Source organism: Dasypus novemcinctus, chromosome 11 (genome assembly GCF_030445035.2).
Source record: "Dasypus novemcinctus isolate mDasNov1 chromosome 11, mDasNov1.1.hap2, whole genome shotgun sequence".
NCBI classification, from domain to species: Eukaryota; Metazoa; Chordata; class Mammalia; order Cingulata; family Dasypodidae; genus Dasypus; species Dasypus novemcinctus.
In genome coordinates this window covers 16,467,721-16,481,522 of record NC_080683.1, presented here as the reverse complement: position 1 = coordinate 16,481,522, position 13,802 = coordinate 16,467,721, and the positions used below count along the sequence as shown (strand labels likewise).

The window sequence follows — 13,802 nt, the reverse complement described above, 5'->3', positions numbered from 1 at the left end:
CCCAGGAAGGCTGAGTTTTGGTGTCAGGGCAGGGTGCCAGGCAGGGAAGAACCCTCAGGCCTCGGCCTCTTCCTGCCCTACCTGGTGGTGCAGAGAGCAGCCAGAAGCAGGGCAGGGTGTGTGGGGGTGGAGTGGGGGGCCAGTCCTGGGGAACTCATCCCTGGGGCTGAGGGGTGAGGACAGACTGGATGGGGTGGCAGTGAAGACAAAGGAAAGCTGTCTCCATCCCCAGTCTTGTGGAAGAAGGAATAAAGCAGCAAAGAAAAACTTGGCCTCTCTCTGTCTCAGCCAACAGTCAGGGTATCCTGTCTCCTGGCTTGTGCCTTTCATGGGGGCGCCAGTAGGGGGCGATGCAGCCCCTCTGAGACCAAGAGGGTGACCTGCCCTTGGAGCTGGGCCCAGCCCTGGCCTAGCCCCAGCTGGGTCATGCTCACCCCCCCCAAACCCAGCTGCCAGCCCTCCACCATCGCGGGCATGAACCCGAGGGCTGGGAGGCACAGGGAGCCACGGAGAAAAAAAAAAAAAAAAAAGTTTATTTAATTATAGAGCCTCTGAAGGCACCTGGTTTCTGCGAAGTATTAAAAAAAGGCAATAAAATGCACGATGGGTAGGAACTAGGCACGGGGAGCAGGGGATACACTGGGAGAAGGGAGGGGGGGAGGAGAAACATCGGATCTGACCATACAAGGGTCAGTTCTGCTCCCAGCCATCCCTGGTCCAGGCAGACGAACGTGCACACATACAAATATAGATACACACTCACTCGCCGAGCCCAGGAGCCTCTGCTGTCCTCCTCAGAGCTAAGCCTGAGCCAAGCGCAGGGGGCCCGGGCAGATGCGGAGACCGCGCCCCCTCCCTGCACTCCAACCCTCAGGCCCGCAGCGGGCCCCACCGTCCATCCTCAGAGGCTCCCTCCTCGGGGCCTGGCTGCCCCAACCCAGCACGGGCAGCGAGACAGCGGAGGTCAGCTAGAAGAGCAGCTCTCCAGACCACCCCTGCCCATCCTTGGCAGGAGGAGGAAAGTGGCAGCAAGCAGGCGGGCCACGCAGTCCTTTCGTCCAGCCACGGTCACACGATGGCTCGGAACAGGAAGGAGAAGACAGCCCCCAGCGCCAGGCCCAGGCACAGAAAGAAGGCCATGATGGTTCCTGCCGTCTCCGCCTCAGCCGGCGCCACTTTCCTAAAGCGAGGGGGCAAGGGTACCTTAGGATAGCCCCCAGACCCAGCCAGGGCAGGGGCCGAGGGAATCTGCAGACCGAGCCTTCCTAACCCCACCCTGACTTTTCCCTCCGGGCGAGGACGTGAGCTTGGGGCTGTCTTCCGCCTCGCCCCGAGAGGCCCCCTCACCTGAGCTTGGTGAACCTGGCACCCAGTCCCTGCCCCGCTTCCTCCACCGCGTGTCCACCCCTGGAGCTCTGAACCCCGCCTGAGGCTGCTCATCCCGATGTAGCCCGACTCACTTGGGCCCGAAGCACATGCAGAGGCTGGCAAGGTAACCGTTGGAGAAGGCAAAGGCGGCCATGAAGAAGATGTACCAGGCATCGTGCTCGAAGACCACGGCCAGGTAGCGGCGGGGCTGGACGTTGCACAGCAGCAGCAGCGGCACGAACACCAGCCGGGCCACCACCAGGCCAGGCAGCCAGCGGCTGTCCTTGCCAGGCTGCGGGGACCAGGGCAGAACCTCAGCCCGCCTGCCCCCGGGCACGCCCAGACCCCCAGGGCTCCATCTGGGGCCCTCCCCAACTGGACTGAAACCTCCAAGCCTGGTACTGATTGGGAGGGGGCACAGTGGAACCTACTGGAGTGCTGGAAATATTACTATCTTGATCTGGGTGGTGATTATACGGGGGTGTGTGTGTAAGGTCATCAAGCTGTACACTTAGGACTGGTACATCTGATTACATATAAATTAAGTCTTGGTAGGAAAAAAGCATGGTACTCTTACCACCATGCCTTCTTGGGTCCCTTTTCGGGGTCTCGGGCTAGACTTCCCTCCCTCGGGTCTGGTGTCCCTTCTTCCTCCACTTACCCACATGACTACAGCTGTGAGACTCCGACCCAGCCAGTCAAAGACATTGAAAGTCAAGAAACAGGATACAGGAATAAAATAGTCTTCTGGAAGGGGAAGAAAGGGGATTAAAGGATCACTGTCAGGCCAAGAGAGGCAGGTTTGACAACGGTGATCCTCACTGGGCCCGTTTCCTCAGCTGTGAAATAAGAGGCATCCAGCCCAGGGAAGGGCCACTGGACCCAGAAGAGTCCAGCTGGGGAGGTCCAGGCTCCCTTCCTCCCCACTCCCGGCCCTGCTCTAGCCCCCGTCCCCATCTCGGAAACCCATGATGTCCTTACTCCAGGCACTGTGCCCTGCGATGCTGGACTTGGCCTCAGCAGTCACGGCAGGAAATATTGCAATGGTGACCGTGAAGACGAAGCAGACAGAGAAAGCCAGGACCGAGATCTGGAAAACAGGGGCAGGGGACTCGCCCAGGCTGCTCCTTGATCCTCAGGCGGCTGTGCAGTAAAGAGCCACCAACCACCACCACCCCCGACACACATGCGCAAGAAAGAGGATCCAGGGGAGGAGGCCGTCTCCCGTGAGGAAGGAGTTGGGTGGTAGTAGAGAGAGAGCAAAGGAAGGAGAGAAAGAGGGTGAGGGGTAGAGGGCAGGACATCGGGCCCCACATCCATTTTTTTTGCTTTGACTTTTCCCCACATACGTTTTTGAGGATGGCCTTGATAGAGGGGCTTTGGGAGAAGGCCTGAGAGGTGGAGGCTGAAACCTCTTCTTTCCTCGTTCTTGGTTCCTCTCCTGGGGAAGACAGGTTGTAGAAAGATTGTCAAGCCGCGGGGGAGGACAGAGCAAGAGGAGGTGATGCAAACATTCCCCAAAAGGGCTGGGGTGGTTTCGGGGTATATACCCCCTTAACCAGTCCACAGCCCCACCTGAACCCTCAGCCCAGGCCTCCCCTCCAAATCCCCACAGCGGGAGTCCCGAGTCCTGACCGCTCCCCCTTTGGGGCATGTTACTCCCCTAAGAATCTGAAATTGCTTCTTACTTCTTCAGTCCAAATGCCTCCACATCCAAGGCCACCTAGAATCTCTCTGTATTTTATCTTTCCCAGCCTTTATTTCCCATTGTCCTCTCCGTCCCACCCCAGGTCCCTCTGTCCACCTCGGTCTCATCACTGCCCACAAATACAGTGCCCTCATTCTTGTGATCTTTGCTCATGCCACCTCCTGCCCGGCACGCCGCCCTGCACCCCAGCTCCCCTGGCCATTCACACCTTTACTAATGAGGTCCAACCTGGTCTCCTGCTCCCCCAGCCCTTCGAGCTTGAGCTGCTGGTAGTAGCAGTAGAATTCCTACCAAGTAGGGGAGACAGAGAAGGTAGATTCAGATGAACTCCAGAATTCTCGCCTCCCCACCCCTCAAGTTTCAGCTGGAGCCCTGGGCCTCCCATACCCCAAACCCATTTCCCCCCCATTGCTCACCAGCCGAGGCAGGCCCAGGTAACAGATGATGGCCAAAATGATGACTCCACAGGCTGTGATAAAGTAGCCAAAGGCACTTTCCGAAAGCTCTGAGCCACCTGGGGGTGGGTGGTGTCAATGATCAAAGACAGGCCCCATCTCCCCGCCACAACCAGGATGACAGGCAGGTGGGCAGCAGGACTTACTGGCAATGGCACAGATCATGGCCACTGAGGCGAAGAAACCCGCCAAGCCCTGGCCACTCATGATGGGGGCTGTGTAGCTGGCGGGCAGGAGGCCAGCCAGACCAAAGAGGCTGCCCTGCAGGATGGCACCGTACGCTGAAGGAACAGAGGGGACGTCAGTGGGGGAGGGGGGGCAAGGCTCACTTCCAATGTGGCTGGTGGCTGGGGGTCCGTGGGAAAGGAGATCCCTGGAATTCCTGCTTTGTGTCCAGTAGTCCTGATGCTGAGCTGCTATTCCTCCTGCCCCGCCACCCCCCAGTCCAGACCTGCTTAGACTTCTGAATCCCAACTGCCCGTGGCACCCATTTCCTCCCAGGGGAGAAATGGGGCTCCTCTCTGGCTGATCCTGGGTCGGAAAGAACAGTGGGGTGCGCGGGGAGGTCTCTGCCCCGCAGGCCCCCTCCAGGCCCCAGCTCACAATTAATGAGCATGATCTTGATCATGGTGATGATGAAGAAGGACAGAGCATCCAGCTGCACCTTCACCAGGAGGGCCGTGACCATGAACACCAGCAGGATGGCCGCCAGGCTGCCCAGAATCCGTACGGACTGTGGGATCCTGCCGCGAGAGGCCAAGGATGGCAAAGGGGGGCGGTGACGCCAGGCTCCAGGGCGGGGGCAGCTGCAGCGGAGGGCGGGGCGGGGCGGGGGTGCCCACCTCTGATGCAGGAAGGAGTTGAGGCAGGTGAAAAGCAGCAGGGGCAGCATGGCACAGAGGGTCATGACATTGTTGAAGATGGAACTGAGAGAACTACGCTCTGGCGAGGGTGCTGCGGGGGTGGCCAAGGCCTGGATGTCCGTGCCCAGTTGGGCAGTGTCGGAGGACACATTCTGGGGCATTTCCAGGCGGTTTCTGAAATACTGCAGGGGTTGTAGATGGAGCGTTGGTGGAGCGCTGGCGCCCCTCCCCCTGCGCCTGGAGGTACAGGCCAGACCTGCACCCCGCCCCCGCCCCTCCGTTGCCCGTGTAGGACAGGGACACGCTCCCTTGAGCCCAGTCCCCCTCCCCCAGCCTCACCATAGTGGCTGTCATGAAGAAATTCCAGGGGAGCAGCGTACCCAGACCCAATATGAAGAAGATGAGCCAGACGGCTTTGCACCTGGGGGAGAGGACAGGGGGTCCCGGGTGATTCTCCATCCCACCCTCCTCCAGACCAAACCTGGGGAGGTCCCTCCCTCCCTGCACTTCGGTCTCTCAAGCCGTCCCTCTGGGTTGGTGGCCACGTGTACGGCGCCTCCCTCGGGGGTGTATCTGTTGGAAGTTGGAGTGGGAGGAGCCAGGGGGAAGGGGGCAGGAGACAAGTCCGGAGGGGGAGCCAGAGCCGTGGGGCTGAAGGGCAGGGCCAGCGGAAGGCTCAGGGGACCCCACAGGCTGGGAACCGCTGTGACCCACGCATCCGGCTGGTGAGGGGAAAAGCAAACAGCAAGTGCCTCCTTCACCCCCACCGGGCAGGCTGGAAGTGATTATGCCGTCTGGGCAGGGAGACCGCCGCCCTGCAAAGAGGATTCAGAGGTCGAGAACCTCCCAGTCCATTCCCGGCCTAGTGGGGCAGGAAGGCGGGGTGCCTGGGGGCGGCTGGGAAGTCAGGGAGGTGTTTTTTCCTGGCCCAGACAGAACCAGTTTTATAAGTCACACCACCTAGGGCAGGCCAGGAGGTGTAAACAAGGGCTGCCCCAGCTTTGGCCGGGGTACTTCCCCACACCCTACACCCCAGGAACACGCCTGGGATGGAACAGCCCCCCAAGACAAGTGACCCTGCAAGTTTAGCAGCCCAGGCTCCTCCCACCCTAATTTCCAGACTTGCTTCCCATAATCTCCCCAGAACCTGCTTTCTTCACAGAGATGAGAGATAAAACCCCAAGGCGGCGAGGGGCCTGGTCTGACCGGCGGAGGGGCCTGGACCGTGAGCAGGCCTTGCACCTGGAGGGGCCTGGGCAGGCACCCAGCGGCATCACGCCAGCCACAGCCCCCACCTCCCTCGTATACTTGGCACTTGAAGAGGGATGAGGGCTTGGTTCAGTGCCCAGGAGGAGGGGAGAAACTCCCAGCCCAGGTCACACGAGAGAGCGGGTTAGAACGGGGGCTAGGAAACAGGCGAGAGCAACAAGGTAGGCTGGGAGGGGAGCAAACAAAAAAGGGGTTCAGGGAACTGCTACGGGCGCAGGGAGGCTGGGGTGGAGGCAGGCAGGCAGCCCGGACTGGAAGAGAGGAGGGAACTACCGGGAACCTGTACCTAACACCCTTCCCACAACCCCTGGGCAATGGCCATTCTTACACCTACTTTAACTACGGAAACCGTCCCTGAGGGATGCGCGAAGTGCCCAAGGTCCCACAGCCAGAAGTGGCCTAGGGCAGGGGTGTGTGATGGGGTAGGGAGGCCTGAGTTGAAAGGAGGGACCCGCCGGCACCTGGAAGGACTTTCAGATCCCACGTATCACTGGGTAACTTTCTTGGGCCCTGGACCCCTCGGAGAACTTAAATCAAGCTATAGCCCCTCCCCCGAAACACACAGGCATGGCCGTAACTTCAGTTCTAACTCGACAGAGCGCTCGGGCTCCAGGCGTGTGGAAAGGAGAGGAGGATCAGATCAAGGCCCGGGTGGACCGGGGTCATCTGAGGCAGAGGCCATGGGCAGCTCTGGGGGAGAAGGCAGTTCTGCCAGATGTGCTCAGGAATGAGGGGGTACTGCCAAATGTCTCCCCACAGAGGTGGCGGGAGGGGCCGGAAGCTGCTGGCTGGCTGGAGAGCAACAGTGGAAACACTGACAGGCCAGGGAGGGACTGCTGCCCACCTACCCCCGCCCTTCCCACAGAAAACCAGCACCCCTGACCCAGACCTGACTCACAGCTACCTGGCCGGGAGGTCCGACAGTGGCGGCAACCCCGGACTCCCAAGGACACTGCACTCAGCCCTCCGGAGACCCGTTTCCCCCACCCCGGATCCCAGCCCGGGGCCCCAGTACCTGTCCTGAGGCTGGTGACTGGTTGTCATGGTGATGGTGCTCCTGGTTTTGCCTGGATGACAGGAGCCCCCTCCCTCTGAGGCCTGCTGGGGGGCAGAAGCAGTGTGAGGCCTTCTCTTGGCCCTGCTCCCCCACAGGCCTCCTCAGACCCTGGGCGGGCACGGCAGACAGCGCAGGCCAGCCCCAGAGGCCACCAGGACCCCTCAGCTTGGGCGTGGGCAGGCTCTGCTCCCTGACCCCCACCCAGCCCCCGGCCCAGCAGGGCGGTCCTTTCGGGCACCCCCAGCCTGCTCAGGCCCTACCTGGCTCCCGGCCTGGCCGCTGCCACTGCTATTTTTATCTAGCAGGCGAAGCCGTTTGTAAGCTGGGAAACAGGAGGGTGGAGAGCTAGAGGGAAGGAGGAGGAAGGATGATTGAGAGGGAGGGAAAGACAGTCAAAGAAGGCAGGGAAGAAGATGAGAGGGGTCAGGGACAGTGACGACAAGGGAAGAAGGGACAGGAGGAGGGAGCCAGTGGAGAGGCAGGGCACAGAGGGTAAGGGGAGGAGAGGGGGACGGCACAGAGCAAGCAGGCCTGCGGGAGCAGCAGGGAAGGGGCTACAGGCTGAGGCCGAGGGGCCCCCCAGGTCCACGCTGGAAGGGCGGGGGGTTGGAGAACCTGTCCCCTGCTGGAGGCACCCCAACCCCGGGCTCTTAATCTCTCTGCTGGTGCCACCTTAACCTTCCCTTCCAGCCACTGCCCAGGGGCTTCCTAGTTCCTTCTCCTTCTGGGCCAGTTTTCCAGGAAAATATTCTTGAACTGGGTGCTGGAACCCAGCCCTTTCCACGGCTTAGCCTGACCCCAGAGTCTGCCCCCAAGGCCACCCCATCCCCCCTCAGTTCCTCTCTGACTCAATCCCAGGCCCCTGTCCTCTTCCCCTTTCTGAGAGTGGCCATGATGGGAGCTCTGAGGGGCTGGGGGCCCAGGCCCTGACTACCTGCCCGGCCCCGAAGCGCCCAGCCTCTGCCAGCGTCCCAGTCCTGCTCCGCGCCCGTGGGGTGAGGCTCCCTGGTGCCAGCAGACACACAGGAAACCAGGCGGGGTGCTGGTGCCTCCCCCCCCCCCGCAGGCCTACCTCTGGGGCCAAGTCACCTGTGTGGGGGGCGAGGCGTCCCTCTTGGGCACTCACCAGAGGCCCAGCCTTGTCAGCAGAAGGGTCGGAATAGCGGGGGGCCTGGGCAGTCCCCAGAAGCTGGTCCTAGCTTGGGAAGCAGATCTTGCCGGTGGGTTCCTAGCAAGAGTCCAGAAGGAAAAGTGTGATGTGAGGCCTGGCAGGAAAGAAGCCCTCAGGCTTCACTGGGGTCGGGGAGGGACAGGGCAAGGCCCATTCTGAGAAGGGCCACATGTTCTGGAGATAAAGGCTACTCGGTAGCTAGGGAGATAAGAGACCAAGAGCTCTCCCCTGGGAGGTTGAGCGGGTGCTCACAGGTCTCCAGCGGAGACAAACCCAAGCAGCTGGAGACACAGCCCCTCGAAGCTTTCCCACCCCTCCCAATAATTCCTCCCAAACCCTTTGCCCGCAGACTCCAGACTCCCCGAGTGCCTTTGCCAGCCCTCTAATCCACACACCTCCGGATGGAGGTAGAGGGCTTCTTTCATTCATCCTTGTGACAAATATTTCCTGCTCTGCATGCCAGGCAGGCACTGTTCTAAGCACTGGGTACAGAGTGGCGGAACAATCATATTTACATTTTCTAGAGGGAGGGGAGCAAGAGGGCTCTGCTCTAGTGGGTATGGGCTGGGCTGGGAAGGTTCAGAGTCAAGTTTTCCATTAGCTTGAGCAATCTGGTAGCAGGGAGGGAACCCCTAGCCTCTCTGCACCTTGGCATAACTGCTGCTCCACCCACCACCGTCAAGGTTCCTAGCAGTTAAAAACAGGTAGTTTCGAACCCAGCTTAGATTCAGAGAAGTATTTATTTCGACTCCTCCCCCAGCTATACCCCTGCTCCGTTCTCAGCAGTCCCCATCCTAGCATCCTAGCCATGGCAGCCCCCTTCCCCTGCCCACAGCCTGACATGCAGGCTAGCCCAGGTGTTTTGTTCTTGTCTGCCCTTGCCCAGCAGTGCTTGGGGATATGACACAAGCTCAGAGCATCTGGTGTCCTTCCAGCCATGCCTTGGCCTGCTAAGAAGTGACCCTGGAGGCCAAATTGAGCAACTCCCTGCTCCCAGGTCCCCACCCCCCCAATACTTCTCATGCATCCAGGCGTCTAGAAACACCCTTGTGGTAACACCAGATTCTCCACTTCCCAGGATCCCATATGGGTTACGACGTCTGGGGCTAGCCACTACTTGCAGATCCCTCCCCGCTTTCCTTACAACCACCCAGAAGCTAGTACCAGATTGTCTCAGTGAACAGATGGGGCAGGTTCAGAGAGGCTGGGTCACTCATCTACTGTCAAAGAGCCACTGGGTGGGAGAGCCAGGATTCAAACTCAACATGCAGCTTAGGCTAGGGCTTCTAGGTGGGGGGGAGGTGTGAAGAACGTTTCCCAGTTAGCTCTGGAGACTGGGAAGGAGGGAAACTGCTCCAACTAAAAGGGAGTAGGGGGATAAAGTGGGAGTGGCGGTCGTTCCAGCCTGACACGAGGTTCATGTGTACAGCCTGCCCCTTCTGCCCTCTTAGGCACATGTATCTTAGTAAATAAATAAGCAGGATATTAAAGAGAACAAACAAAAGGCCCTGAAAGTTACTGAGTGGGCAAAGGGGAGACCATGGGGTTGGAAGAGGCTCAGAGAGGGACGAGAGGCAGGGGTGGGGGAGCAGCCTCCACCCACAGCCTCTCTCCCCTGGGGAGGAAAATCGGGGCTGTGTGTGTCCTTGTCCTCTAACCAAGTGAACGAAGGGTCCTCTCTCTGAGGGTAAATGAGGACGCGCCAGGAAGGGGACATCAGGGACAAAAGTTCAGCCAGAAAAAGGCGGAGGTTAAAGAGGCAGCTCTCCCGTCCCCTCGCAACTCCACCACCAAGCCAGCTTAGCCAGCGGCGGACGTCGCCCCTTCCTCTGTACCAACACAATCTCCATCAGGATTAACCACTGGTCGCCTGCTCCTTGCGGAGGCCAGCACGGCAGCAGCCGGTTTCAGGCCCAGGAGCCAGGCCGCCCACGCCCCGCTCTGGCCCCCGTGGGTGCAGGGTCACCCTACGTCCTGCTCTGGCGGGTCCTCGCCACGTGCTGCGGCGGCTCGGCGCGAGGCAAGCAGGGGCCCACCCCGGGCGTCCCCTCTCCCGGCCGGGTAGCAGTCTGGCCCGGCCTCCCTGCCCTGGAGGCAGGCGGGAAGCGGCGCCTTCTGCCCCCCCCCCCCCCCCAGGCCCCCGGCAGCACCTGCTCCAGAAGGACTCCTCCCGCGCGGAGCTCTGCGCGCTCTCTCCGCCACTTCCCCCGCCCGCCCGCGGTAGCAACTCAAACGCCCCTCCGCTGGGCCCGCCCCCGGCCCGCCCCCGGCCCGCCCCCTCTGGTGGCTCCAGCCTGCCCAGGACCGCCCCCACCATGGCCACAGCGGCTCCTGACGCTCTGCAGCCCCACCCCCCACCCCCAGACCTTGTGCCCTAGGGCCGCCGAGCCCACACCTCCCCTTCTTATCACTGCAGATGGGGCATCAGGGCTCTGCCGCACCAAACCCTGCCCCATCATGGGGGCCCCTCTGGAAGGCACAGCCCCAAACTGGGTACCCCTAGCCTGCTCCACTGAGGCTCCGCCAGCTCTCCCACCGACACACCATTTGCTTAGACAGGCCCGGACCACCCCAAACAGTCCGTTATCTTTCTCCAAACCCTGCCTACTTTTCCTCCACGCTCCACCTCCTTCATTTCCGGCACCCTCTTTCCAGTGCCATCTTCTTTTCAAATCTGTCTCCAATTCCTTCTCCCCTGGTGGGACCCCTCCTGTTTAAGACCACCTATTCCTCTGTGAGCTGCATGGTGGGTTACCCCACCATACAAACAGCCCACCACCCCCAGCTTTGATTTGGGAGGGGGAGGTATGGTGTCCTGGGGGTGGGGGTGGGGGGCAAGAAGCAAATTCCTGTACCTCCTCATGAGTCGCCCTTTCTAAATCCAGAACTTTGGGACACTGAGGCACAGTCAGGGATGGAAAGAAAAAAAAAAAACAGGAAGAGCCTTACATCCTGAGGTGTGTCCCGTTGTCCCGGCCAGGAGATATCCCTAGAGAAGGCGGAAGCCTTGCTGAGCCCGGCATCCTCCAGCGGCTAGGAGGAAGGGGGGGCTTGTCCTGGAGGAGGGTGGGTCGTGCACCTCCCAGGGAAGGGGAAGGATGCCTTCTCTTTTCCCTTGGGCAGTAAATAGGATGGGGGGCGGGGGGAGGGCACTCAGTGCTGATGGATGATCCAAAGGCTGGAGAGGTCCTCGGGAGAGAAAATCCAGTCCAGCCCCCCTCCCCTCAAAATACCCAAGGGGGCCTGTCCCCTGGAGACGCTGGACAGACACTAATTAACAGTTAGCATTGCTAACACCCTAGGACAGGGCAGAGTAACACCCTGTTCCCAGACTGAAACCGACTGCGCCCTGAGGGGAGGGGGGCTTTTCATTTAGGATCAGTGGGCTCTCTCCAGGCTCCTCCAGAGAGCATGTCACCGAACTTTGGGATCCATGTCCTTTCTTAAGTCCCCCCAGAGACATGACATACCATCAGGCCTTAACCACACCGAGGGCAGGAAGACGGGAATGGGTGGTATTTTTCTAGGCACTGACCCACAGCTCGGGGGCGGCTTCACGGAACCCCATTCCCGCCCTCTTGTTTGGCCAGTCTCTCTCTCTTCCTTTCCTGGCCCTCCTCTCCCCTCTTCCATGGTCCCCCCTGGCTCTCTCCCCACCTTTCTTCCCGTCCCTGGATCTGTGGGGGTGGCAGGCCTAGTGGTCAGACAACTGCCAGACACGGCTAGGCCTGTGGCCAGTGGCCTCAGTTGTTTGTGAAGGGGGCTGGAAGTGGAAAGGGCCTGGAGGGATGTGGTGAGGGTCACAGACCAGCCAGGGGTGGGCTGGTTCCTCTCCCCACCCCCGCTGGGGCCAGGCGGGCTCAGCGGATGGCAGCAAACCGGGCTGTTATTGCTGGCAGAAGCCCATCTGGCGCACACCCCGACTGGGCCCCTCGCCAGCACCCACACCCCTCTGGAGCCGCCTCCCCAGGCAAAGATGGTTGCTGGGTGCCAGGGCCCTCTACCGGGCAGCCCGGGAGGCCCCAACGCACATGGTCTTTCGCCCGAAGTTTCTCTAGCCAGCCCAGGCCCAGCCAGACCTTTTTACCCTCTGCCTGTCTCTCGCCCTTCCTGGGCCCCTTCCAGTCCCTGGCATGGGAGTGGGGCAGAATGAGAAGGGCTGGTCAGCCGCACCCTCCAATCCCATTCATCCTCTTTAGGACTGTGGCTTGACCCAGCCTCCCTCCTTCCCTTCCAGGCTCCAAGCAGGGCTCATCTCTCCCCAGGCCTGCTGTCCTCGCAGCTGTGTTGAATTTGCATTTATCACCAACATATGTCCCGTTTGTATTTTCAGTAGTTTGTGCCTAGGGAGAGCAGAGGCACTTGAATGAGGTGCAAAATTTAAGGGGGCACCAAAAAAACTCAGCAGTCACCTTAAAGTGTATTTTAACACAATATTTTTACAAATAAAAGTTAATGCAAAAATATTCCTGATGAACAAAATATCAAAATTTTAAACAAAGACAGGATCGACCCTTTCAGGATCCGACTCAACCCACTTCTCTCGCTCTACTCCAGGCCCTTTCTAGCGCTGGTGTCCAGGAGGGCGGACACGAGGCCAGGGTTCAAGGACACCTGTTTCCTAGCCTGGTCTACTACTGTCTCAGACCTCTGCCCCTGACCCCAGCCCTCTGACCTTGTGCCCATCTCTACGTGGTACGTGCGGGGCTAGCGGCGGTGATGGTAGCGGGGCAGTCAGTTAACTGAGGCCTTCAAAGTTCCAGAAACGCATCCTCCCCTCATACCCTCTGTCCCAGCGGTTCCCCCACTCGCCCCGCCCCCGCCCTGCGGGGCCGCGTGAGAACTGCGTAGGCCCCGCCCCGCGCCGGCCCCCTCCCCCCGCGCCGGTGCCCGCACCTCGCCCCGCGCCTCCGCTCCCGGTGCACCTGTTGAGCCTTGGGAGGGGGCCTGGGGAGTTGGGGGGAGCCGACATTCCTGGGCCCCGCGCCCGGCCTCCTCACCTGGGGGCTGGGGCCGTACCCGTGGCCCGAGGACGCAGCGCGCGCCGGGCCGGGCTGCCGCGCTCCCGCGACCGTGAGAGGGGCTGCAGCCGGCGGCCCCCGCGCCTGCCCCGCGCCCGCAGCCCACCTGCTCCGCCGGGCCTGCGCCGCTCGGAAGCGGGAAGCGGGCAGCGGGAAGCGGGCGGGAAGGGAGGCCCGGAGCAGGCCCGGTGGGAGGGGCCCGTCGGGCCTGCGAAAGGCGGTCGGCGGAGGAGGCGCCTTTAGGCGCTCCAGGCCCCGCAGGGGGACGGGGTTAGGGGACCCCGGGCGCGGGCGCCCTGCATTCCGCCCCTCCCCCCAGGCCGCCTTCCGGAGCCGAGCGAGCACGTGTGCTGGCTCTCTAGAGCACGTGCAGCGGCCCCGGAGCACCAGGGGAGGAAATCAAATGTGCCAAGGGGGTGGGGGGGAATCTGGCAGAATGCCCCGCAGGGGACGCACAGCTCTGGTCTCGGTTCTTCCTCTGGCCCAGGGACGGTGATCTCCAAAGGGGCATATATTCCTCTTTATCCCTCTCTGAACCTGGGGCCCAGGAAGATTATCGCCTGGGAACAATAAACAGATTATCCGGAAACTGCCATGCAGAGTTATCTGACAACTCTTTGATCCCACAGGGCAGCCTGTATAGGCAAAGGGAACGAGGAGGGGAATTCTTCAGGTACTGGCCTCTCACCACAGATCTCTGACTGGAAGGAGACTGCATCTCTGCAGAGCTCTGCTGTGTGGCTGCCCACAGGGTCCATAGCAAGCAAATCTCCCTCTTCCCATCACCACCATCTGAGAAGAGTCCTCAGGCTCACTCAGGGGCCCTTTCCTCCCACCCTGAGCTGGCCTGCTAACCGTCCTCCAAGAGAGACCCACTCCATGGCTGGGTC

At 61.0% G+C, this 13,802-nt stretch overlaps 1 protein-coding gene across 11 annotated transcripts; it reads right to left on the bottom strand.

The window, feature by feature from the left end:
* Window positions 1-511: 511 nt before the first annotated feature.
* SLC29A1 (solute carrier family 29 member 1 (Augustine blood group)) lies at window positions 512-13,095 on the bottom strand. 11 transcript variants are annotated; one of them, XM_058306800.2, is made up of 17 exons: window positions 12,892-13,019; window positions 12,065-12,234; window positions 10,841-10,880; window positions 7,847-7,948; window positions 6,981-7,065; window positions 6,679-6,764; window positions 4,734-4,815; window positions 4,374-4,576; window positions 4,135-4,274; window positions 3,678-3,812; window positions 3,493-3,590; window positions 3,285-3,363; window positions 2,718-2,809; window positions 2,350-2,458; window positions 2,030-2,115; window positions 1,461-1,660; window positions 512-1,180 (listed from the first exon to the last, which is right to left on the bottom strand). In XM_058306800.2, the coding sequence occupies exons 2-17, from the start codon at window positions 12,075-12,077 to the stop codon at window positions 1,069-1,071; spliced, it is 1,662 nt and encodes a 553-aa protein (XP_058162783.1). In that variant the 5' UTR covers window positions 12,078-12,234; window positions 12,892-13,019; the 3' UTR covers window positions 512-1,068. The 11 variants fall into 11 exon arrangements, with proteins under 11 accessions (XP_058162783.1, XP_058162789.1, XP_058162784.1 ...); XM_058306806.1 differs by lacking the exons at window positions 10,841-10,880; window positions 12,065-12,234 and having other exon boundaries at window positions 12,892-13,095; XM_058306801.2 differs by lacking the exons at window positions 10,841-10,880; window positions 12,065-12,234; window positions 12,892-13,019 and adding an exon at window positions 12,567-12,592.
* Between the last annotated feature and the right edge of the window lie 707 nt (window positions 13,096-13,802).